Raw genomic sequence first — 24,394 nt, 5'->3', positions numbered from 1 at the left:
GCTTGGTTGCCAACTGTGGAGTTTAAGTTAAGCTTCAGTGCCTGCAAGGCCTATAACTGGGATATTTCCTTTCAATTATGTGGTGGATTATGATCAGGTTGCCATAACAACATTGAGGCCTTCATGTTGGTTGATGTTGTGCTTAAGCTGTGAAAAATCCCATACGAAGTTACAACTCATCAAACCTCTCAAACTATTTAATGCACAGTAAACATGGATGTATGATTATTATTACATATCGTACACCTGCATGTTAATTCCCAAAACCGCGCAACCTAAGAATCTGCTCTCTCTGCGTTCCTGTCAGTTCTACTCAGCAATCTGCTCACTTGCCTCAGGCATCATCGATCACTTGCCAGAAAGAATAAGACTGACTTACCTGACTCCTGTCACAGTGAAGACATCACGGACCACCAGAAGTTTGGAGTTCCTCAGGTTGGCTGCCAGCAATCATGCCTCCATACGATCCACAAACCCTGAAAGAAAAAAAACCCTAGAGCCTCTGAATGTGGACGTGCTGATTTTGTCTAAAACCTCAAATGTGTATTTATGAATTAGTGACTGTCGATGGGCTATGAAAATGTTTTTTAAAACTCTCAACAGACAGAGATGACTCGAATCAAGGAAAAACTTTAGCAGTGATCTGAAATTCTTAAATGATCGTTATTTTAGCCACACCAATAAAAATGAGACTTGATTGCAAATCATAGCTATAGAAATAAATTGTACATGGCTGATATTCTTGGTATGTTTTCTGTTGGCATTGAATTATTCTTTAAATCACAGATATGCTACATTCGCACGTGATCATGTGGCGGATACACTGGAACTGTGTTTGAACAACACTGTGGTTCATATCTGGTAGATTTAGGCAGAAAAACACTTCTTACATTAGGAAAAGAGCATTTTTTGGCTTAAAATATTTGTTTTTTTTTCAGGGCACAATCTCAGGAGGACAAGAAGTGATGTCTTGGTAAAAAAAAAAAAAAACACTTTCCATGCCTTATAAGCTGCCAAAAACAGCAATGACTCAATAAATCACATGGTTTTTCATTTGTTTTCTCAAACAGTGGTCTGCAGCTTGTTGGATGTCTTGCCTAGGTGATGCGCTGTCCATTATCCCCTCCACCTCCTGATGACAAAGTCAGCTTATATATAACGACACTGCAAACGTTGACATGATAAAAATGTAATGTATTTGTGGTTTGCAGAAACATGTGATGCCAATATTTTCTTCTGGCAATTACGCTTTTTGCAAAATCTCTTCAACGTTTAAGCTGCTTGTTTGAAGGTCGTCTTTGTGTCTTTTACATTTTTTGATTATTGAAAACACCATAAAGGTTTATACTTGAATCTTCTATAATAAAGAAAAAGAAAGTAACATCAGGGACCTTATTGTAAATTGGCAACAAGTCATTGGTAACGACATACACCCATTTTCCAAATCTCCAAAAGGTCACAGGAGAAAGGATGCAATTAGTACACAGTTACTTCTACTGATTGGCAAGCAAAGATTACTTTAGCCTGATGTGAAATATCCCATGTAGCTTTGATCTGAAGACACGGTGCCCACATATTTCAATGAAACCTGCAACTGCCTGCAAGCAACCACAGGGCACATTACAAACTGTCAGAGATTTCAACTGATCCCAGTATCCTCCTCAGAACGGTCTTTATTTGTGTGTGAAAGAACCTGTGTGTATGTTTCATGTATGTTTTCAGACGTTACCGTCTAGTTTGAGGGAAGGTATTTCACACAGATTTGACATCATAGTCCTGCACACTGCACATTATAGAAAAACCTCTCATGTGACATTAAATGAAGTCCTATTAAATATAAACCTCTGTGTTTGTGTAGGACTCCGTGGCTCAAGAGTTAAAAGAAATAGGTTTTCCCTTTGCCAGTCATTCAGTGAGTAAATGTATAATGCAACTGCAGCTGCATTGTCTAGTGTTTGGCCATTTTGTAACTGAGTGCAAACCTATAACTCCCATGCAGCATTAAGTATTTTGTTGGATCTTTTTATTGACATTATTTCATATGCAACACTTTCATCGAATTGAGAGTGATACTGCCATCTACTGGCACTGTAACTGAACTACAGTTTCATGGCCTATCGACAGATTATGTATAAATCTGTCATATATTACAGATGGCTTACCACACATTTCTGATGTGTCAATGATTTATTTATTTGTCATTTATAAGTGCATATATTGTGTTTGTTAATTACAACATAACCAGAGGGTTATGATGACCTTTATAATGATTGTTTGTCACAAGCTGTTCCAGGTGTCTTCACTCCATGTCGGCCTCGGCCTTGGAATAAACTGTGATGATGAAACTTGCAGTCTTGTTGGATTCATACGTGCAGGGAATGATCAAGTACTCTCCCTTCTTCAAACTGTGAAACTCAATCAGTTCTCTTGATCCGCTGAACTCACTGACTTTTAGAGGTTGTTCATCCTGGAAGAGTGAAGACGGAAGTCGGCCTTTGTTTGCCTGCAAAGATTATAAGTGGGGTATTTCCTCTTATTTATGCAGCCTTTGTATGTATGTATGTAGGCTGTACTGTATGTATCCATTTGATCATTTCTTTAATACAAAAATAATGTATAAATGCTGATTAATTTACCTCTGGTGGCACCTGTTTGAATTGAATGAGGAGGATATCAGATTAGATATTTGGCCATATTTATAATATCACTAATCCACAAAAGAAATGCAGCACAGTGACGATGCACATATTCACAGACCAGGAACAGAGAAGAGAACATGAACACACCACTGACCTTGTAGATGATGAAGCCCATGGCGTGATATTTAACTTTGCTGCGATACTCTTCATCAGGCTTCTGCAGCAGAGACAGTAAGACGTTCTTGTCTCCATTGTTCTCCTCCTTCACTGTGAGACAGTACTGTGGATTTGTCCAAAACTCCTCTGAGGGAAAGTACAAGGTAGTTACAACACTTAGAGAAATGTGTTTCCTTATAAGCCTCAGTTGTTGGAAGTTTAATTTGGCTAAGCCTCCACATTTGTCCACATGCAGAAACAGAATGCCTGAGGTTGTAGTTAAAGCAATACTCCGTGTATAAAGAGCTTGGAGGGTTGTGTGCACTGCTGAAACTTGCATATTTGGTGCCCTGGGTAAGCACCATCATCATAGTAAGGCGCCATTTGGCCCTCTGTGATAAATCAAACCTTAGATCATTGTTTTGGGGTCTAATAAAGATCTGTTGGTCAAACTGGACTTCCTGGATCATATTTATGTCTCACCTGTAACTGCAGCAACATGCCTCCTCTAATTCAGCCCTCTGTTTGTTTTAACACAGTACTATTTTCAGTGTGAACGCCCGCTAACTGCATTTGTGCCACATGAGAGAACAGAAAACTCAACTCAAACCTCACCTGCTCCACCATCAGAGCCCCCAGCAGATTTCCCAGCCTCCCAGCGGCCCTCTTTCAGCGAACAATTCCACTGACAGGCATCATCACCATCCAAAAAGTTGGGGCTGTCGCAGCAGATGTCCATTTCTTGGTAATGCTTACAAAAGTCGTCCATCGTCATCCTGAAACAGTGATGGATAAGAATCAAGGTCTCTCAATGAGAAACTCAATAGGGCTTGGGAATATATCTTGAGCAGAGGGTTCAACAAAGTGACCTGCCGCCCTGATCAAACTGACTCATAGGTCAGTCATTTTGACCTGCCACCTCGCAGAGTGACATGCTGACTCACATGCCAGCATGGCATGGTTACTGTTGCTAAGACTTCTTCCCCCTTGAAGTGCAAGGCACACACAAAAGTAATGCCTCTCTTCACGGTAAATCCCACTCCCTTGTCTCTTCTGACATACAAAATCCATCTCCTTCTTTAATCCTCGCTGGTAGAAGAGCAGTGGAATGACAAATACGGCTGTTTATATTTTGAATTCCAGTTAAAAAAAAAAAAAAAAGGAATGCTGCACGCCTGACTACGTCTTGACTCTGCCATTGTTTCTACCCATAAGTTAAGCTTGCGCGAATAACCAGATGTGGGTTTTCCCCGCATCTACATTAGTGAAATAGGCCTATGTTCACCCATCCTTGCGCGTGTCCACCGATTTGGTTTAGATTGAAATACCAAGAAAACTATTCAATAGATAAAGTTTAAGATAGTAAAAATATTACCAAACCCCTCTAAATAAACTGAAAACAAAATGTATTTTAGTAAGTCACGTTAAAGGAGCTGTATACAACATTTAGAGGATTAATATAGCTGCAAATCACTTTTTGTGGGAAAGATGTAAAGATACAGTGGATAATGAATGTGGGGTTGTCTTCCTTGTTAACACTGTTAGCTCTGTCAGCACTGTTGCTGTTGTTAGCATTGTTAGCTGGTAGCCTCCGGCTCCACCACCTTCAGGTTGAGAACCACTGCAGACAACCTGAATCAGACTCTGAGTCACAGATATGCTTTGAATGTTGCATACAGCTCCTTTAACTTCCAGAGATACATTTGAGTTTTTCAGTTGCTGCTTTTGTGATTGTTTTACCAGAATTCTCCATCGTTCTTTACTTTCAGACACTCCTTCCAGACCTCATCGCTCACGGTTTCCCACAGTGTTGACCTGTAACACAAATCAGCTTTGCTCATTTATGCAACAAAAGTGCTTTTCAGGGAGTTTTATGAATAGAGCTGCACTGTTGTGTTTAACTCCTCACTTATCACTCCAGTCTCCGTTCCACTCCTTCTCACCCCACGGGTTCCAGACTCTCACCAGATTCACTTTTTTCTCCTCACTCTCTACCTGGTAAGTAAATCACTTTGGTTAGATATTAATAACACTCAGTTTAATTTACCAAACATCTTCAAGTGATGCACAGTCAAGGACTAGATGGACCAGAACAGTTATAGCAAAAGCATAAAATGGAAATCGATCACACATTAGTCAGGTACAAACCTGCCTGACTCCCGTCACAGCAAAGGCATGACCGTCCACCAGACCAAAGTTGTCAAAGATTTCTTTTCCTTTCTCCTGAAACAGATGCATTTTACACGTTTACAGCGAATGACGATTATTTTAAACCTCCATGTTTTAACTTAATTAATAACTCTGTCTCTTACCCCTGTAAAAGTTCCACATCCCATCATAGTTTTGCACTGGACAGCTCTGTTCATGACATCCCAAAGGTCAGGTGGGCTCTTGGACAGTGTGTAGGTCATGTGCACGCCTCCACTGAAGTCCTTGAATGCCTCAGGTGGGTTGCCAGCCTCCACTGAAGTCCTTGAATGCCTCAGGTGGGTTGCCAGCGATCATGTCTCCATAAGATCCACAGACCCTGAAGCAAAAAATAAACAAGCACCTCTGAATGTGACAAATGCAAATAATTATGGTGGTGATCTGGATCTGAAATTATTTGATTTCAGCCACAACAATGAACAAACTGAGACTTCCAAAATCCTAATGGTAGAAATACATTTAACTTGGCGCTCTGATTTTGTGTGCATCAGTTATCACATACTTGGCATACGCTTTCTCCAGCAGGGGAGCCCAGAACTCTTTGCCAGACCTGGAGGAAACTGACACAGGTACTTTGTTGCGTGTTGGCAACAAGTCATCGATGACAACATCCACCCATTTTCCAAATCTCCAAAACTTCATAAGAGAGAGGAGGAATTGTAATTAGTACAAAGACGTATGAATACTTCCATCTTGAAAACACATATCAAATCAAAAGGATCCTCTGAGGGTTGGTTTCATTTCTTAGTTTACTGACTGACAAGAAAATATTGCTTCACCTTGAAGTGAAATATGCCAGCGTAGTTATCCTTGAAGCTTTGATCCGGAGGCACCACTTGTGCCATCAACGACTTTCGAAGAGTCAACGCTCCAATAGATGAAAGAAACCAGCAATTGCCTGCAGGCAATCATACAGCACATTACAGTAACATGTTGAGAATTGAACTCCTACTGCTGTCATTGGAAAGGCACGCTGCCTGGGCTCTACAGCAAATAACATACTGTAAACTGAAATGTTAAAAAGTTTGCATACCAACATCTCCTTGTTTGAAGTCAAACCTTGAAGTCCCGTCCACAACAAATGATGCATCAGGGTTAAGGTCCTGTTAAATTAGAGACACATGAATCCTTTCTTTATGAAACACGATATCTATTTTGTAATTTTAGACAGTAAATAAGTCGACTTACACGTGGGCTGAGCCACTCCACCTCACGGAGCTGCTCAGCTGTAACATCCTCAAGTTTTCCCAGAGAGTCGAGGTTCGGTGGGAAAGTTTCATCCTCAAATGTGCTCCCCTCATTGAGGAGAGATTGCTTCAGCTGCTGATAGTCTTGGCCTTTAAATTTCACGGGGTTGGAAGGGCTTCCTTCACCTCCGTCCTCATAGAGTGAGTGAATCATCTTCACACTGGTGGAGGTCATGTTGGAGGAAGTGGCAGAGGTGTCTGAAATCAGATTCAACAGCTTTTAGGTAAAACTGACTTCAGTAAATGAGTAAAGTGACATGCAAGTACAGCGTTTACCTGTTCTGGCAATCACTGAGAGGTATAAAGACAGTGTGATGAAAGAAAATATCATGCAACTTATTTATACACATGGATTACATACCAGACATACACCAGTCACAAGTATTTAATGGCTCAGTGCAAATGGCGTCAACACCCACGATAAGGCCGAGCAACCTGAATTAAAGGCATTATATTGCACAACGTCCATACATTGCAAAGGGTTTAATCTCATAATCTTCAAACAGCGATTACAAACAACCTCAAAGGTGAAGCAAGACACAGACATACATTTTGTGACAGACAGATCAAAGACCTTTGCAGCATCTGAACAGAGAGGCTGTAAAGTCTGGTGGTACAGTCGGACAGTTTTTGTTCTTATTTCAAGAAAAAACAAAAACAACATAGGGGGAAATGACCCAAAGGCAATGCAGGTCACCTTAATGTGTCCATCATTGGTTCAGTACATCAAGAGGTACAGTACAAAAAAATTGCACATACCATATTCCTTTATGGCGGCACAGTAATGCAGTGGTTAGCTTTGTCGCCTCACAGCAAGAGGGTTCCTGGTTTGAGCCCTGGGATGGGGGAGCCCCTCCGTGCGGAGTTTGCATGTTCTCCCCGGGTCAGCGTGAGTTTTCTAGGGGTGCTTCCTCCCACAGTCCAAGTCCAAGACATGCAGGTTAACTGGTATGAATGGTTGTCTGTCTCTATGTGTCAGCCCTGTGATAGTCTGGTGACCTGTCTAGGGTGTACCCTGCCCCTCACCCAGTGTCAGCTGGGATAGGCTCCAGGCCCCTGTGACCCCCGACAGGACAAACGATTACAGAAAATTAAATTAATATGCTTTTGTTTGTTAGTTAAGTTGTTTATTTGTCTATCTATCTATCTCATTAGTTAGGGTGTACCTGGGTAAGTTTGCCTAGGGTGCCACAAGTGCCTGGTCCAGCACTGAGTACAGTCATAGAACTATGTTTTGTACCAAACGCTCAGCTAATGTGCCAACCTACACTGACAGAGTCGTCTATATCCTCACAAACTGAGCATAGATTTGTTGGCGTTGTGATGAAGTTGCCGTCTGGCACAATAAAAACAAGCTGTCTAAGAAAGAAAACATGTCAGTATTTAAGACAGGGCTCATTTTCCATGACCTAAAACAAACCCTTCTCTTTCCTTCCAAACAAATGCTTGAATGAAAACCATCCTGACGAACAGGTCATTCTGTTTTGTGTACTTCAATCCCCTGTCAGTCAACTTACCCACCTACAGGCATGTGATGCTAACTTTAGAAGTGTCTGATCCAGTAGTGGTATTTGATGAGATGGGTGTACTGCTGGGTAGATGGGTAGGTTACAGGGGAGGAAGTTGGTATACTGTTGACAGCCAGAAAAAGGGGTGAGTACACTCCGTATAGCTGCGTGCACCTTCCACTACACCACTGGTCTGATCTCTAAACTTTTCATTACCAGTGACACGGCCATACCAAAGTACCTGATGTCAAGAAGCTATTTAAGAAGTTGCAAATACCTTGTTTCTTCCACATCTTCCCTATACTGTGACCTACAACTCATCTGATGAGAAATGTCACAATGGAAAAAACAAAATGCTGTTTGGGTTGTAGTGTTGCCATACAACAACAAAAAACACCTTTATTGGATCTAACCTAGTCATTTTCCTAGATCAGGGGTAGGAGACCTGCAAGTTTTTCATCCCTCTCCATTGGCTCCCTGTGGCTTTGACATAAAATTATATAGAAATGAATCATGGTTATTTTTTAACATTCAGATTTTCATTTGTCATTGTGGTAGGCCTAGAGTGATTGTTGCATTCTACAACTGTGCAAATGTGAAGCCTAGACATCAAATTAAGAAACCTTTTAACATACATCATACATCTCAAACCTGGTTTCTTTCCCTCTAAGTTTTGCTGAACTTCAGTAGCGGTGGCCTGTGGTCTCCCTAGCAAGCCTAGCTATGGACTCCAAATCCAAAACATAGAGGATTTAATAGTGTGTGGACAGATTAATTTGATTTTACCACCAACCCTGCAAAGTTAAAGTACTAAATAATTATAAATAGCCCACTGCAGAGTGGCCATGTTTGTGCTAATATTCATATTAATAAATGCTCCTTAAACCATTCATAATGTTGATGGGCTAATTTAGACGGCCAATAATGGCTCTTTTAATAGCAAAAGTTGCCAACCTTTGTCCTATGATGTTTATCAGGGGCTTTAAGCTGATATTAATTCACTGCAAAGTGTTTGATTTAACGTACACTCTGCTTATGTTGAACATTGTATCTCTTATATTTGAAGGAGTTTTTGAGAAAAAGCAAATATTAAAGTTATGTGTTTATTAAAAGGCTTTGCTCATCCGCCAACCCACGCTGAACCTCAGTGTTTTGAGTCATCTACATCTTTATAAACTGAGGATAGATTTGGTGTTTGTGATTAAGTTGCTGTCAGGCATAACAAAAACAAGATGTGAGAAAAATAAGTCAGAGTTTGAGACAATGACCTGTAACCCCGCTTTTTCCAAACAGACACTTGAATGAAAACCATCCTGAAGAACAGGTATGTTTTGTTCTCTTCAGTCACCTGTCTGTCATCTCACCCACCTCCAGACATGTGATGCCACCTTTAGAAGTGTCTGATCTCTTAATGTCTGCCAAACCTACCAGCACATAAGGTCATTGGGCGTGCTAAGAGGTTGCTTTAGCTGCAAATCAAAATCAGTACATTTAATCACAGGCATCTTGAAGAAAAAGTGAAAACTTCCCCATATTAGAAAAATATAAAGTCATGACTTTAGGTTCATGTAAACGACTAGAAAATATGGAGAGGACTGGGTGCACGACTTCAGCAGTTTATTCATCTTAAGTCTTTCTGGGATTGGTGGTGGGTCCATTTCAATTAAAGAGCAGTTTCAGTTTTTAGTTCCTACATATTGTATTTCACAGGTATGGACTTCAAGCAAATTTTATGAGAAGCTATGATCTCAAAAAATGTAAGACTTGCTTCTCAGGTTTTAACACCAATGACTCATGACCTCACTCGGACTTAAATACTTGATGCCTTAAAGCACGAGACTGTAAAGCATGTTATTTAGTTAAGTGAACCACAAATCAATACATTTCCCTTCATTTCCTGATTCAACTGTGCACGCTACTTGTTACCAGCAACCATAAAAACTATCAGGCGGCAGTTTGGGAAAAAAAGATACATGATTTCATTCATATACAAAAAAAAAAAAAAAAAAAACAGTGGTCGACAAGTTTAAGTGGCACAAAGAACGGTAAGTGAAGGTTAACATAGCTGTGAGCTAACGTATCACTAATATTAGCGTAACAGCTAGGTAACTTTAACAAGCATGTTTAATTAAAAAGAAAAAAAAAAAGGAATTACTTATGTAACCAAACATTAGTCCACATTAATGGCACATTTGACAAAGGGCATATGATGACTTGTTTGGGACTCAAATCTCATTTAAGACTAACTTGTGACTTGGTCCCACCTGTTAGATTTGCTTGTGTGTCAGTGCAGGCTAAAGAAGTAGCAACACCACTGGTTTCAGTTATTCAGGCAGTCCTGACACTTTATTGGAGTCATACCACACATTTACTCATACTGCATTTTACAGTGTAAAATAGTTTTCAAAACACATGTCGACATCCACCTTCAGACCAGTGTCCATGAGTCGTCCTGTCATCTGAAGAAAAGAAGGAGACAAATTAGTCTTGGAATGAAAACCACATTTATAGGAATATATATGAATTGACAATTTTCCTAATTTATTAATACATGAAAAGTCACCAAACCTTTACAATGCAACACACACACACACACACACACATCTCAATTCATACAAAAACAATCCACACATGTGAACAGTAAATCAGATCAGAAAGCTGTTTGCTTTACAAAAAGAGACAGTGATAAGTTTGAGTGGATCCTGTTAATTTACTGCTGCAATGACAGTTTCCCCAGCAGGGGTCATCAACAGCTCCCAAGTTAAAATATTTTGGGTGTTTCTGAATGACATTTCAGCAGCAAAGATATTTGTCTGGTTTCGCTGTTATTTATACACTACTATTTATATACTACTTACCACATGTGGCTTGCAGGTCGACTGAGGCAGAGTCGCTGCAACTGCTCGATCCAATTCTGAAAGACAAGACAAGGATGTTAGCCTGCAAATTATTTCATTCAGGTGCACTATTTGATGTGGCTATTTAGAGTTCAGAAAACCGAGAGTCACCACTGAACAATCTGCCGGTAATTCCAGCTATTTCAGTTTAGGGTTCATCATCACAATGTTGACTGCTATTTGTGATAAAGCTTCAAATCTACCTGTGAATTCACTCGGCAGCAGACTTCAGGGGACAGGAGCAGACTGGCAGAATGATGCCTGTAATAAAAACACACGGCAAAATGAGAACAGACAAATATTTTTTGAACACACGTTTTCTTCAGCAGAGCTTTAATAGACTCAGAAAACTGGATCTGAGACAATCGTCAGTTGTCGCATCGGACGGCACTTCCTATTCCAGGTTTTCATCACTGACAAAGCTACACAGATTCATCTACCCCTTTATAAGCTTTTCAATTAACTCACCATTGTACAACATCACAGCATGTGTATTTAGGAATTTAACTGTATTTATCCACTTTGAACAGTATCACAGAACAAGCTTGTACAATCCAGATGCTCAAATCAATCAAGTACTGAATGTGTGTACAAGGTGAGCTTATAAAAAAAGCTTATGACTTTATTAAAGTTACTGTGAAAATGAAAAACTTACAAGGTCTGTCTCAGATGTAGCTGCACCCAGGAATGAGTCACCTTTCAGATTAATCTTCTTACTTCACGAACCCAACCTTGACAACAAAATTAAAAAAGGTGAAAATCTAGCAATGACTAAGTCCACTGGAGAAGATGTTTCTGCAATTTTGTGTTCAGAAAACCGATGGTCACCACTGAACAATCTGCCGGTAATTCCAGCTATTTCAGTTTAGGTTTCATCACTACAGAAGCAGCTGGTTGGCACTTTTATGACAGACAAACATTCACCTGTGCAAAAATCAATCATCTTCAGGCCAGATGGTTCAATTGGGAGCATGAGCAGCACTGCATGGCAACTTCATCTCTCGTGGCAGCTAACACAAGTTCTTTCAGCTGCAGAGGGAGAACACTGGGTTAGGATTTGTCCATTTGTTTTCACAGGTTACAGAATTGTATCGTCACATGTTCAGAAAACCGAGAGTCACCACTGAACAATCTGCCGGTAATTCCAGCTATTTCAGTTTAAATTTCATCACAACATTTAATGGCTACAGCACATTTCCATGAACAAAACATTAAACCAACCTCAGTGTGACTATAATGTGCCTTTATCATCTTGAATGGACCCATTCTTCTGACCTTTAAAAAAGAAAAATAGGATCGGTGAGTAACTTGCATTAGCTGTTTATAACAATTGATAGCCAATGAGAATTAACTGCAGTTTTAGAGGCTCAGCACAGTGAGTATGAAACATCGTCAGTTGTCGCATCAGACGGCACTTCCTATTCACAGTTTTCATCACTGACACAACTGCATTAAACAGATAGTTGATTTGCTTCACTCCAACTCACCTCGCAGGGACACCACTCATTAGACTCATGCAGAGAGCTGCCAGACTCAAATCCACCTGCAGGAAGAACAAGACGTTCATGGTTTTAAAAAAAACCTCTGGACAACAGACAGCAGTACTAGACAAGTATTTATGTGGATCTTGGTTAGGGTTACACTAAAATGCCTAGTTTCTGAACACTTTCACTTTTTGAAATGAGAAAGCCACATTTATCAAATGTAACCACGTTATTTAAATACTAAGCGCAATTTATTATGACAAACGCCCACAGATCAGGCTTTCAGAGCACGTTCTCTTCGCCGACTGTTAGAGGAAACATGATTTTATAGAAAGAAACAGTTACATGTTTGCAATAAAGCAACACACATCCTCTATATCGTCGAGGCCGAAAGAAAAAAAGCCCTCCAAAACTCACCTTGTTCTTCATCTTTTCCATTTCTCAGTTTTCTCCACGTGGCTGCACGAGGCCTGCCTGTACAATGCTAACGCTACACTTTAGCTAGCAGATTTTAGCTACAGACTCAAACTACCGCTCAGCTAGCGTGTTGTTTGCACAGTTCGTATTGTGTCCTTGTAGTTACAACTACTCTTAACAAGTTCAGTGAAAACTGCCGAGGAGAGCCGCATGTGTTGGACCGACAGACGGATTCAAAAGGGACCGTTGAGGGCGACGGCAAAGATTTTAAAGCCTGAATGTCGCCGGGATAAAACGTCATTTCCGGTGCGTGAAATAACGCTCTGTCGCCACCTGCTGTACCGGAGTATGAACATCACGGCTCAATGCTGTGTTTTTGAATTCAATAACAGGATGTGTGGATGAATAAATTAAATTCTCATTTAAATAATTTAATTTAACTGATAATTAACGCTGAACTTAACAACCGGTGGTGAGAAGAAACTAATAATATTTAATTATGTAACGTTACTGTACCACTACTCCATCAGAGGCAAATACTTCAATACTTTTTACTCCATTACAGTATTTGCAAGCTAGTTACAAGTCACTTTTCACATTTAGATTACATACAACATGTATGATCAGCTCTAATAAAAAAAATAGTATTTATATAGCAAAGGCATGTCCAAAGTCTGGCCCAGGGGCCAATTGTGGCCTGTGGATCGATTTTAAATGGCCCCCAGCTTGTCTTTCAAAATATGCTATATGTGGCCCACCACACAATATTGGTAAATCAAGCAAGATCACTAAATTTTTCCCCATTCACCTCACGATGGCAGGATTATCACACAGTGCAGGCAGAACCAATGTGTTTTCAAATAACAGGTAAACAAGCCAACAAACAGTTACCCAACTAACAGCAGACATTTCCTGCTGGGTAGCAGACATGGCCACAGCAAAGAAAGTTGAGAGTGAAGGTTGCCACTTTTGGGAGAGGTGGTAAGATGAAACAATTGTGTTTGTCTCATTTTAAGTTTTTTACCTGGCCCCCAGGTATTGTACCATTTTCTAACCCAGTCTGCATTCAAAAGAGTTTGGACACCCCTGCTATAGCACACTGAGGCAACAAGGCAATTCAAAGTGCTCCACATAAGACATCAAAAGCATCAAGACAAAATGTGTAAAAACACATTTTAAAGGGACATTTGAATGCAATTAAAACTGTAATTAAAGAACTAGAGAATAGAAAATAAACATAAACTATAAAACATTTAGACAGGTATAAAATACAAAAGTTAGTACAGTGTAAGAAATTAACAAATATTTTATTTAATAGAAGGCAGCAGCAGCAGAAAGAAAAGTCTTTAAATGAACTGAAAGTTGCAGTGCACCTGCAAGTTTTTCAAGATATGGTACATGAAAACTAAACGCTGCTTCTCCATGTTAAGTCTTGACTCTGATAACATAAAGCATACCTGTTCCCAATCACCTGAGAGGTCTGAGCTCTATAATGCAGGTCTGTGTGATTCATTTTTTAGGGGGACCAGTAAATTGTTAGACCACACTGTTATAATAGTCAAGTCTACTAAAGATAAATGCATAGACAAGGTTTTCAAAATCCTGCTGAGACACAAGTCTTTTTTATCCTTGATATGTTCTTAATGTGATAGTAGCCTGACTTTGTAACTGTCTTAATGTGGCTGTTGAAATTCAGGTCTGAGTCCATTACACATGACAATAATCCAAAAGAATTATATCATAAAACTCTGAAAGGGGCCATTCTACATAAGTCCTTTTACTTTTAATTTTTGATATCAGTGTTTTTGTGATTTTTTTATGTGCTGCTCAAGCCTCTGCCTGTTCACTGTGTGACGTCTTGACAGTTCAGTAAAGTAGTGAGGGACAAAGGGCGTGTCGTCTTCCTGTTGTGTAACTTGTGTTTACATTTATGTGTCCTGAATATACCTACATAAATCCTGGTGTATCACCCAGGCTATGCACCGTTTACTGCCGAATGAACACATCAATCAAAACAAGATAATAAAATAATAATTAATTAAAGAAAACACGAGTTCAAATAAGAAAATGCAGCCACATTTTATTTGCAGATATTTAAATAAAACATTAATCATCACTTAGTTGAGTTAAATAGCCTGTGGCCGCGGGGTGGCGCTGTTACACAGGTCTTCCTCACTAATTACATGGAGAGTCACATTAATTGCTTGTTTGTCTGACTGCTGTTAGTCTGGAGACTTGGTTCGTTTCTGTGAGCGTCATTTTGGTCTGGATTTATTTTCTCAGCAGACTTTGGATATCACATCACATCTCCAGAGCCACAACACGTTTCCCTCAGTATTTACCATCCAGCTGTGTCAGGTAAAGTTGTCAAACTTACTTAGACTCCTCTGTATTTAGTGTGTTTTCTTTTTTTATGCACTATGATGCTTCATCCTTCATCTGGAAACACACTCTGTCTCTACCACACCTTCCTAACACCTTAACCTATCACTTGTCCAATGAGAGATGTCAGGTTAGATAAAAACAAAATGTTTTTGGGTTGCATTGTTGCCACAATAAAACAATACCTTCATTTAATCTAACCTGAATCATCTATATTTTCTTATGATGTTAATCAGGGGCATGTTGATATTAGTTTACTCCAAACTGTTTCTGTTTTACTGTACGCTCTGCATATTTAACATTTTAATTCTGATATTTGCTCTATTACAGGAAAACTTGGAGGACGTTAACTATCCTTCCCTGGTTTTTTGAGAGTTTTTAAAGAGAAAAAAAAAACAAATAAGAAAGTTAAGTGTGTGTCTCTTCTTGAAGTGAATGAAAAGTGTGTGTTTGCTGTCAGTGAAGGTGGCAGCTTGAAGGTGTGTGTGTGTATGTGTGTGAAGTGATCCACTGCAGCAGCAGCATGTTGCCACCTGTGAAGAAAGACCGGATCATTACTCAGCTCCCACAAGTTAGTAACACACACACACACACACACACACACACACACACAAATATGCTCTATAATGCAATTACAGCTAACAGCGTTACTATTGACGATGAGGTTATTTAGAGTCTTAAATGCTGCTCTTTGTTTCCCCGAAAGTGGATGGCTGCAAAATTCCAAAATGTGGTTGTCCTCACAAAACCTTAAAACTCCAGCCTTGGTGATATTGAACTTATATTCAAGATAAGACAGCAACAACTCAGGGATGATGATGATGATTTAAGTTTGTGACATTGCCATTCACCTTTTAAAACTGATTTATTAGCCTATATTAGCCTCGTCTTTCTCTTTCACTGTCCAGTGTGCTTTTTTCCCACTGGTTTCTTTCTGTTTCCCCTCCTCACTTTCTTTACAGTGTTTCAGTCCCAATGCAGCGCTGCACACCAAAGATAATTTCCACCCACAGGTGAAGGCTGCGTGCAAGGTCCAGAGGTCAGACACAGTGAGGTAAGGTCACAGAGGGGTTAATAAGACAACACACCCGGCAGCTCGTCCTGCTGCTCCACACACTGTAACATGTTGTGTTTAAATTAAATGAATTAGTCGTGGCAGGGCCCTTTAAGTCATGCTATGTCTGCTGTGTCAGCTGACAGCTGTTGACCTCACCCATCACATCTGCATTCATCTGGAGGTCTATTTAAAGGTCCAGTGTGTAGGATTTAGGGACGTGTATTGGCAGGAAAACAACTATGTTTTCATTAGTTAGAACTGACGTGTTTTCGTTACCATAGAATGTTAATATCTTCATACGTAGCAGGTCCTCTTCCACAGAGTCTGCCATGTTGTTCTACAGTAGCCCAGAACAGACAAACCATACATCTGCTCTAGATAGGGTGATTTGATGTGTTGTGTTGTGTTGGCCACCATAGTTCTCCTTCGTTCCTTGGCAAACGGGAGAAATTTCAGTTCATCCTCACAGCTAGATGCCACTTAATCCTGCACACTAGACCTTTAAAGGATAAGGCCAGTGATATTTTTGACAAATCAGATAAATACCATTGACAAGTCCATCTCTAAATACTTTTTAGCCTCTCTACTCTGTCTGTGGCACAAACTAGTCACAAATGTAAAGTTTAATTCTTCTAAAAAAGCTCAGTAAAAATCAGCTTGGCACTGCAGCCTTTAGCAAACGTTACTGAAATGTTAACTCAAACAGGACTAATTTGCGCATTAATTTGTTGGGGACTATTTTCACAACCTGGTCTCACTCCGAAGTCGCTGAAATCCGACGCTTCGGCAGTGAGTTGCAGTGTCACACACTGACGAAAAAAGCATCCTTTAACATCGACATGATACGTAGCCAGTCGCCCTTATAGTTTAACTGTGCTCGGCGGATTCGAGGGGAAATGCGGCAGGACAAGAACGAAAGTTAGGCCGGCAGAAGTCCTAATAGGGAGAGCAGGAGGGGTGGAGGATGGGTCGGACTTTCACCTGGGAGTGGTGTTTGTGTCCCATATAATCCTAAAGCCAAACCCTGATCTGTTTTCCTAAACCTAACCACGTGCTTTTGTTGTTGGAGGGAAGAAAATGATGTTGTGCATTTATTTTGAAAGAGACAGAATGTAAATGGTAAATTTCCTGTGAAAATGGAAGTGTATTTTGAAAGAAGACAATGTATGCAACAGACAGAAGTTGACACAGCATCCCAGAAAGTCAACAACCAATGCACCCAGGGTACCTTGCACGTCGTATGTGGACGTGGAAAGTCCATGACCAAACGTCGATAGGCTATGTGACGAGGTTGGAGTGAGAATGTGTTGATTTTCAGCCATGTACTAAGACATATCTGGTGTAAAAACAGAGCTTTGATCCCTCCTTTTTTAATAATAAGATTTATGCAGAAAACCTTGTACCTTACTCGAAAATAAATTGTTTTTTGACTTCTACTACATATTTGGATTTTTTTGCAGAAAGCAAACTCTCAATACTTTTAATGAATTAAAATGATAAAGCAGAATTCGACTCAAGTCTGTGCTGTTCTTTTTTAGGATCTAAATAAATGTTGCAGATAATTATCCTTTTAGGAAGCTAGAATGTCTCAGTCATAACAAATCCCCCCTAATTTGTGGGATCAGGCTGAGATTTAGATTTAAATCAAATCTAAATTAATTTAGTAATTAAAATGACTCATCTTTCATGTAAAAGCAGACCGAGGACTGATTCATTTAGTCTGTTAAGGATCACTTGTGAAGTTAATTATTCTGGAACATAAAAGTTAAAGGGGGCTGTGAGGCATGAAAGAGTTCAGTGATGTCTGCATGTTGTTCATCATGTTGCTGTGTGTTTCATGGAGTCGTTATTGACTGTGACGGCTTTCTCTTGTCAGCTTTAATATCGCCAAGGTCATCGTAGTGGGAGATGTTGCAGTTGGGAAAACGTGTCTGATCAGCAGGTAAGAAGGCGTCATAAATAATTAGATTGATTAAACGATAATGTGGCAGTTTCACAGTGCTTCTGGGCGTCATTTAGATACATGGTTGAGCCTAATTGTGTTTCAAGTTGAAGTTGTAGTGCTGCAAATGTCTTTTTGATAAAAACCATTACATAAAAATTACAATTTCTAAATTTTAGATGACTAAAATCACCACATTTTGCCTTTGTGCTTGATGCTTTTCATTCACAGTCAGCACAGCACAGCAGAGACTCACATTTTCTTTGGGAAATGTCCAAATCATCATTTAATTGAGTTCGTGTGAGTTATATCCAGGTAGTTATGCGATAAAGACACACAGTTTATATGATTTCATTAGATCTCATGAAATGTCAGTCAGGGTAAAGACTATGATGATACTGCAAACTTATGACTTTGTTTTTTTTCACCAGTAACTTTGTGTTGTTGCTGTTGATCAGTCAAAATTATCAATTTAAAGACATCTCTTTGGCACCACAAACATTTCCGACATGTTATAGGCAAAATGACGAACATAAAGACTTAAAAGAGGAGAAGATTAATTGATTTTTATTTGCAGGTCTAAAATAAGTTCTCTCTCATGTTCCACTTGTTCCTTGAAGGTTCCGTAAGGGTGCGTTTGAGAAAAACTACAAAGCAACCATAGGGGTGGATTTTGAGATGGAGCGTTTCGAGGTGCTCGGTGTTCCCTTCAGTTTACAGCTGTAAGTAGGTCGCTGATCAACACTCAGTTCACTCAGAGCCTCAAACAAACTAACTCACTCACTCACTGCACTGATGGATCAGCAGGGTCGAATGGGTCAGCAAGTTCTGTTCAGTGCTACCCAGCCTTCACATGCATGAAGTCACATTATTAGATCATTTTTACGTTATGTAACATCTTCTAAAAATTTACAAGCTTGTTGTTTCGACTCTTATGTGGGCCTTAAAGTACATAATTCAATTTTTCCTTCACTGTGTTGGTGAAAATCCCAGAGACCGACTCTACGGGACATTTAATGAGCCCCTATGGGAGAAAATGAGAAAATAAAGTCCGTGAACCTTTACAGCTGTAACGCGGTCGTACTCTTTCACTGATTAATCACCAGATATTTGCGTTGTAATACTCTGTCGTTCTCCTGCCTCCCTTTCTTTTTCTTCTTCTCCTGCTCGTTGAGCTTGTTAGTCATGCTAGCAATGTGGCTCGAGGGTTAGCAATTACAGTCGCTGAAATATCTCAACAACTACAAGATGGACTGCCATGAAAGTCTGTACAGACATTCTTGGTTTCCAGAGGATGAATCCCTCTGGTGGTGGTTATTCCCAAATGTTTCCTCTAGCGCCACCATGAGGCTGACAACTGGGGGTTTAGAGTGAAATGTCTCATAACATCAAACATCTGTTTGATGCATTGCCATGAAATTTGGTACAAACATTCATGGTTTCCACAGGATGAAGTCAAGCGCCAACTTCCGGGGCTGAAAAATGAGGCAAATGGGGAAATGCTAAAAACTGCAGTTCCTTGAACCGCCACTTGAGGCTGGCTCCAAAGGCGAGTCAATCCCCATAGACCCCCATGTTAAAATGCCAAACTTGGTCTCTATAGTTAACTTCCCAGTTCACAACAAATCTGCAGGCGGGGGAATTTTAATATAACTTGTCTATTCAAATTTTCTTAAGGCTTAAAGTTACACGTTATTTAAATGCTGTCTGCGAGATGTCACAGCAGTCTTTGTCAGATCCACCCCTCGCTCTTCCACAGCTCCACCCTCTCACCCAAATATGGTAACCTTGGGTCACTTCTATTTTGTAGGACATTGTCTGCAGTGTAATATACAAATTAAAGTTGCTCGCCTTGCCCTCTGGCTCCAAAAATCCAAGATGGCAACAGCCAAAATGCCAAGCTCGAGGGTTCAAAACGGGAATCTACAAACCACAGACTGTAATAATAATAGATGTAGCTACTGTGATGTCAAGCCCTGAGTTTTGCATTTTGACTGACGCCATCTTGTATTTTGGAGCTAGAAGTGAACATTTTTTAAGCTTTAAGCATTAATAAAATATAAATGGTTGAGCTACATAAAAATCCACCCCGTACAGTTGTCATGGAGGGTGAAATAAGCAATAGAGACCAAAACTGTTTTTTTGTACCCGGCTTGGGGAGGGGGGATGGACTCACTGCTGGAGCCAGCCTCAAATGGTCATTAGAGGAACTGCAGTTTTTGGGACTTTGTGGTGGCTTCATTTTCCAGCTGCTTTCTATGAGCCAATAGGTGACGTCACGGTAGCAACGTACATTGTTTTTATACAGTCTGTGGACAAACTGTAATAACTTTGAGTTTAGTCTAGTTTAGTCTAGTTTAAATAAAGCTGATAATTGTTGACTAAGGCCTTCTATAGCTCTGCTCTCAACAAAAACAACACTGAATGATAAACAGCCATAATGACAGCAACCCACAGCTCTTCCTCCTCTTTTCCTCTTCCCTTCATCTCCACCAAATATCACAACCAGAACAATCAAAGCTGCGTCTGATCTATTTCAGGTGGGACACAGCAGGCCAGGAGCGCTTCAAATGCATCGCTTCAACCTACTACAGAGGAGCACAAGGTGAATGGTGCTCAGTGTCCACAGTATAGCTCTCATGTTTGTCGGACCCGCACACACAAACACTCTCTCATCATGCTCTTTGTTTTACTTCTTCTCTTACTGCTTGTCTCTCTGTGCCCCTCCAGCCATTATAGTGGTGTTTGACTTGAGCAGTGTGAGCTCTTTAGCACATGCCAGGTAAGGAATACTCCATTATGATGTAGTTATTGTGCCATTAAAATGCCATTTAAAGTCTAATAATTGTGTGTGTGTGTGTGTGTGTGTGTGTGTGTGTGTGTGTGTGTGTGTGTGTGTGTGCGCGCGCGTATATTAGGCAGTGGTTGGAGGACGCCATGAAGGAAAATGACCCATCCAGTGTTTTACTGTTCCTTGTTGGTACCAAGAAGGACCTCAGTGTGGGTGAAATGAATAAAAATTTGTTTTCAATTTGTATATTAACTTTTTATGTAATTTTAGCGCTGTATTTTTGGCAGGAGTTACCTTAAAATTCAGGTATCAGTAAAAACATCACATCAAGTTTTCTTGCTAATGCTGCTAGGGCTGCAACTAACATTTTTTATCATTAAGTAAATAACCTTTGATTAATTGTTTGGTCCAGATAACTTCAGAAAACAGTAAAACATTTCCATGACAATTTGCTAGAGCCCACAGTGGTGACTGTTTGACAATCTAAAATCCAAAAATATTCAGTTTTCTGCAAGCAGTAAATTCCCACATTTAAGATCATGAAATCAAACCATGTTTGGCACCTATGCTTTGATTTTCAAGAAGTTGCCAATTAAATTTCTGTCAATGGACCAACCAGTTTATCGACTTAATGTTGCAGCTCTGAATATCTTACTTTTAGTTTATGATCCGTCTAACTCTATGGTGACCAATGGCCTGTAGCTTGTTCTATGCTCCACCACTTTCCTCCACCTCTCTGGTCCCATTCACTCCCCTCTCTGTGCTCCACTCCTCAGTCTCCGGATCAGCTGGCTCAAATTGAGCAAGAAGCCATCAGACTCTCGGAGGAAATCAAAGCAGAGTACTGGGCCGTGTCTGCCAAGTCAGGTGGGAGTCTAACAACACATTAACAGGAACAGATCCCCATCTACCACCACCTCACTCCCAGATTCGTCAGTCACCATCCCTGCATGCTTTTCATGTTCATGTTATGTTCTTCTGTCTTTCCTCCGTCTCTTCATTGTTACAGGTGATGGTGTCAAGGATTTCTTCTTCCGTGTGGCCTCGCTGACTTTTGAGGCCAATGTTTTGGCGGAGCTTGAGAAAAGTGGGTCGAGGCACGTCGGTGACATTATAAGTGAGTCTGTTTGCTTAATAAAACCTATTTCTTTGATTCATTTTTCTGGGAACCACTGTATCTTAGAATGTCAAGTACTCAGTCATGATTACAGTCTTGGTTTAAGGTTGATTTAATTTTATCTACCCAGTTTGATTTGTGAAAGTTTTAAAGCTCAAAGGTCTCAGGATTTTGTCAACCTATAGAGAAACATGTAATCCTTAGGTCGTGGCTTGAGCAAGAAAATCTGTTTTTCTCTCTAGACATATGAACCCAAGTTTTGTTTCAGTCTAAGTTATGTTCTGTGGCTCTGACAAGTCTGAGGTTGGGATTAGGAAATATTATAAGAAAGCTGGTGTTATTCTTTTCTTTTCTTATTGTCAACAAATCTATGATCAAAAGGAAATGAACAATGCGACTTGTGCTACTTGTGGTGAAATATCCTCTTATGACCTCTTAGCACAAATTACTGAGTTGTGAGCCGTTTAACAACAGAGTGTTTTTTCTTCTTGGACTGTTTGCTTTGCTTTGTAGACATACTGGATGAAAGTAGCCCTTCATCCAGGTCATGACAACCCTAAGCGCTATTGTAGGCAACTGGACTTGCTTGAGTTTCTCGAAGATGTTTCTCATCCAAGAGGCTTGTTCGGTTCCAACGGACTGGTGTGGAGTCGCAGGCTTTAAACCCTGTGTGGGTGTGAACCCTTACAAAGTCATTGACGCCACCTGTGAGCTCTGAGTTTTAAAGTCGTTAAGGTGACATGTGAGACGTTGACCCACCTGGCCATCTTGTATGTCGTTAGGGTCAGATGGGTCCAGGTGAGAATGGGTGTTAAGTCTTCTGGGGAGGGATCGCAAGACTGCATTGTAGGTGGGTGATAAGTGATGTCATAGGCCACCTCCTCTTTTTAATAATGGTCGTCTAGTTTGGCGAAGATGGCTTCTTTCATGCTTCTCTCAAACCATCTGTCTTCTCTGGCCAAGATGTGAACATTGCTGTCCTCGCAAGCACGTCCCTTTTACTTTAGATGAAGGTGGACAGCTGAGTCTTATTTTAATGTTCAAATGTGTCTTGTGCTTGAATAATCTTCTTTAATCGCCACCAATACGGCAACACAGTGTACACCAACTTCACTCTCTTTGCATTCACAACATACTTTCTACTCAAGTGTTGCAAATGTTACTCTGAGTCTGTTACGCTCACACCTGTCCCTACAAAATGACCGGTAGGGACTTAAACTATTCTCAGGCTAAGGGGAAAATAAATAGCACCTTGTCTAAGTTCTATAAATAATAATGGAATATTCATTGTATGTAATGATAAAACTGAATTCTGCAAGTCCAAACTAATGTGGCTCATTATATGTTTTTAATAGTTAAAATGTTGTTTTTAGGATCAATTCATTGTTAGTTTTGATATTTTCCTGGAATTTTCTGTCAGTAACATATTTTTGCTCAGATTAATTAATCAAACCCTTCCTGCTGAAGGTCACACTGTTCATCTGAATGCTGAAATGTAGAAGGTTATATTTTTATTTGTGCTCCCCACAGGGCTCACAGACAGCACAGAAGCTCATCACAAACCGACCAAGAGGAAATCCACCTGCTGCTGATGAGAGAGGACGACCACCTGGATACACGTCACAGTGAAGGGGAAAATTAAACTGAAACACGGACTCCGCATGCTCAGCGTGGATATCGTGAAAAGACCACGTGAAAAGCGATGTCGCATCAGCTAAATCATGTTATATTTGTGTTGTTCGGCAAATGACCTGAGAGGATGTTGAGGCTGTAAACAACAAGAAATACTCTCAGGAATGTTTGTTACAACAAATAAAGCTTTGTTAGATGCTTCTTAACATTTATCAACAAAGGAAGATTATTCTCCAGTAGATCTTTTATTAAGCTGCACTTGCTTTTTATAAACATTCGTGTGTCTGAAGCAACATTTTTCTCCCGTTATTGGAGAATATATCAGCACCAGACGTGGTGCATTCCTTTGGGTTTTCTCAATGGTCCTCCTGTCATGTGTCTGTGCTGCTAATGTGATGCGCACTCCAGCTCCCATGACCGCAGTCATACCCACAACGCATCTCTCTCCTCTGACATAAGGGTTCTCATGATCTTGAAAATGGAGGGATTGTTCGCTGGGACAGGAAGTTACATCTGAGGCTAATTGATTTCCTCACTCAGTTAAGTCAGACAGGAGGAAGAAGTCTAAATAAGTCTGCTTTTTTTGTCGTCTCCTATTAAACACATATACGTTTATTATAACTCCTGTATTTTGAATTGTAAATAAATTGGTTTTGATCAGTTTGTCTTTTCTTTCTGTTGAAATAGAAAAAGCTATGTGGTGTAAACACAGCGCAAATGTTGGGAAAATTCTTCACATTCTGTTCCTATCATATCTCCACCGTGAAGACGCACACATTCATATGTACATCACATGTCTGCACTGCTTGTTTGTTTCCCAACATGAACAAGACTCAGGTTTTAATATGAACACTTTTATTAAAGGGATCACAGGTAGAAAAGGTCATCAGCAGTGCCAGAGACATCGTTTCTCCTCT

General features: G+C 40.1%; 2 protein-coding genes, 1 long non-coding RNA gene and 5 other non-coding genes across 8 annotated transcripts; 1 reads left to right on the top strand and 7 right to left on the bottom strand.

Annotated features, from left to right (window-relative positions):
• Positions 1-2,673: 2,673 nt before the first annotated feature.
• Positions 2,674-6,425, bottom strand: LOC126388099 (calpain-2 catalytic subunit-like). Its single transcript, XM_050040989.1, has 11 exons — positions 6,192-6,425; positions 6,037-6,106; positions 5,783-5,901; positions 5,506-5,639; positions 5,295-5,322; positions 5,108-5,254; positions 4,944-5,018; positions 4,705-4,790; positions 4,536-4,610; positions 3,411-3,571; positions 2,674-2,942 (listed from the first exon to the last, which is right to left on the bottom strand). Exons 1-11 carry the CDS (start codon positions 6,423-6,425, stop codon positions 2,674-2,676), a joined length of 1,398 nt encoding a protein of 465 aa, XP_049896946.1.
• A 2,770-nt stretch (positions 6,426-9,195) lies between these two features.
• Positions 9,196-12,837, bottom strand: LOC126387709 (uncharacterized). Its single transcript, XR_007569705.1, has 8 exons — positions 12,557-12,837; positions 12,143-12,198; positions 11,877-11,930; positions 11,580-11,684; positions 11,311-11,386; positions 10,859-10,916; positions 10,617-10,672; positions 9,196-10,217 (listed from the first exon to the last, which is right to left on the bottom strand). It is a non-coding gene; the product is annotated as an uncharacterized LOC126387709 (long non-coding RNA).
• On the bottom strand, positions 10,746-10,819 carry LOC126388403 (small nucleolar RNA SNORD65). The gene has a single exon (XR_007569751.1). It is a non-coding gene; the product is annotated as a small nucleolar RNA SNORD65 (small nucleolar RNA).
• On the bottom strand, positions 10,996-11,073 carry LOC126388399 (small nucleolar RNA SNORD49). The gene has a single exon (XR_007569747.1). It is a non-coding gene; the product is annotated as a small nucleolar RNA SNORD49 (small nucleolar RNA).
• LOC126388401 (small nucleolar RNA SNORD65) lies at positions 11,463-11,536 on the bottom strand. The gene has a single exon (XR_007569749.1). It is a non-coding gene; the product is annotated as a small nucleolar RNA SNORD65 (small nucleolar RNA).
• On the bottom strand, positions 11,756-11,829 carry LOC126388402 (small nucleolar RNA SNORD65). Its single transcript, XR_007569750.1, has one exon. It is a non-coding gene; the product is annotated as a small nucleolar RNA SNORD65 (small nucleolar RNA).
• Positions 12,026-12,097, bottom strand: LOC126388398 (small nucleolar RNA SNORD49). The gene has a single exon (XR_007569746.1). It is a non-coding gene; the product is annotated as a small nucleolar RNA SNORD49 (small nucleolar RNA).
• Positions 12,838-14,790: 1,953 nt separating the features above from the next.
• Positions 14,791-24,215, top strand: rab34b (RAB34, member RAS oncogene family b). The gene is made up of 11 exons (XM_050038998.1): positions 14,791-14,914; positions 15,269-15,509; positions 15,901-15,992; positions 17,872-17,937; positions 18,558-18,659; positions 20,478-20,542; positions 20,668-20,719; positions 20,856-20,937; positions 21,505-21,595; positions 21,738-21,845; positions 23,376-24,215. Exons 2-11 carry the CDS (start codon positions 15,462-15,464, stop codon positions 23,435-23,437), a joined length of 768 nt encoding a protein of 255 aa, XP_049894955.1. The 5' UTR covers positions 14,791-14,914; positions 15,269-15,461; the 3' UTR covers positions 23,438-24,215.
• The last annotated feature ends 179 nt before the right edge of the window (positions 24,216-24,394 follow it).

This window comes from Epinephelus moara, chromosome 3, assembly GCF_006386435.1.
Source record: "Epinephelus moara isolate mb chromosome 3, YSFRI_EMoa_1.0, whole genome shotgun sequence".
Classification (NCBI taxonomy): domain Eukaryota; kingdom Metazoa; phylum Chordata; class Actinopteri; order Perciformes; family Serranidae; genus Epinephelus; species Epinephelus moara.
This window is presented reverse-complemented; position numbering and strand designations above follow the sequence as displayed.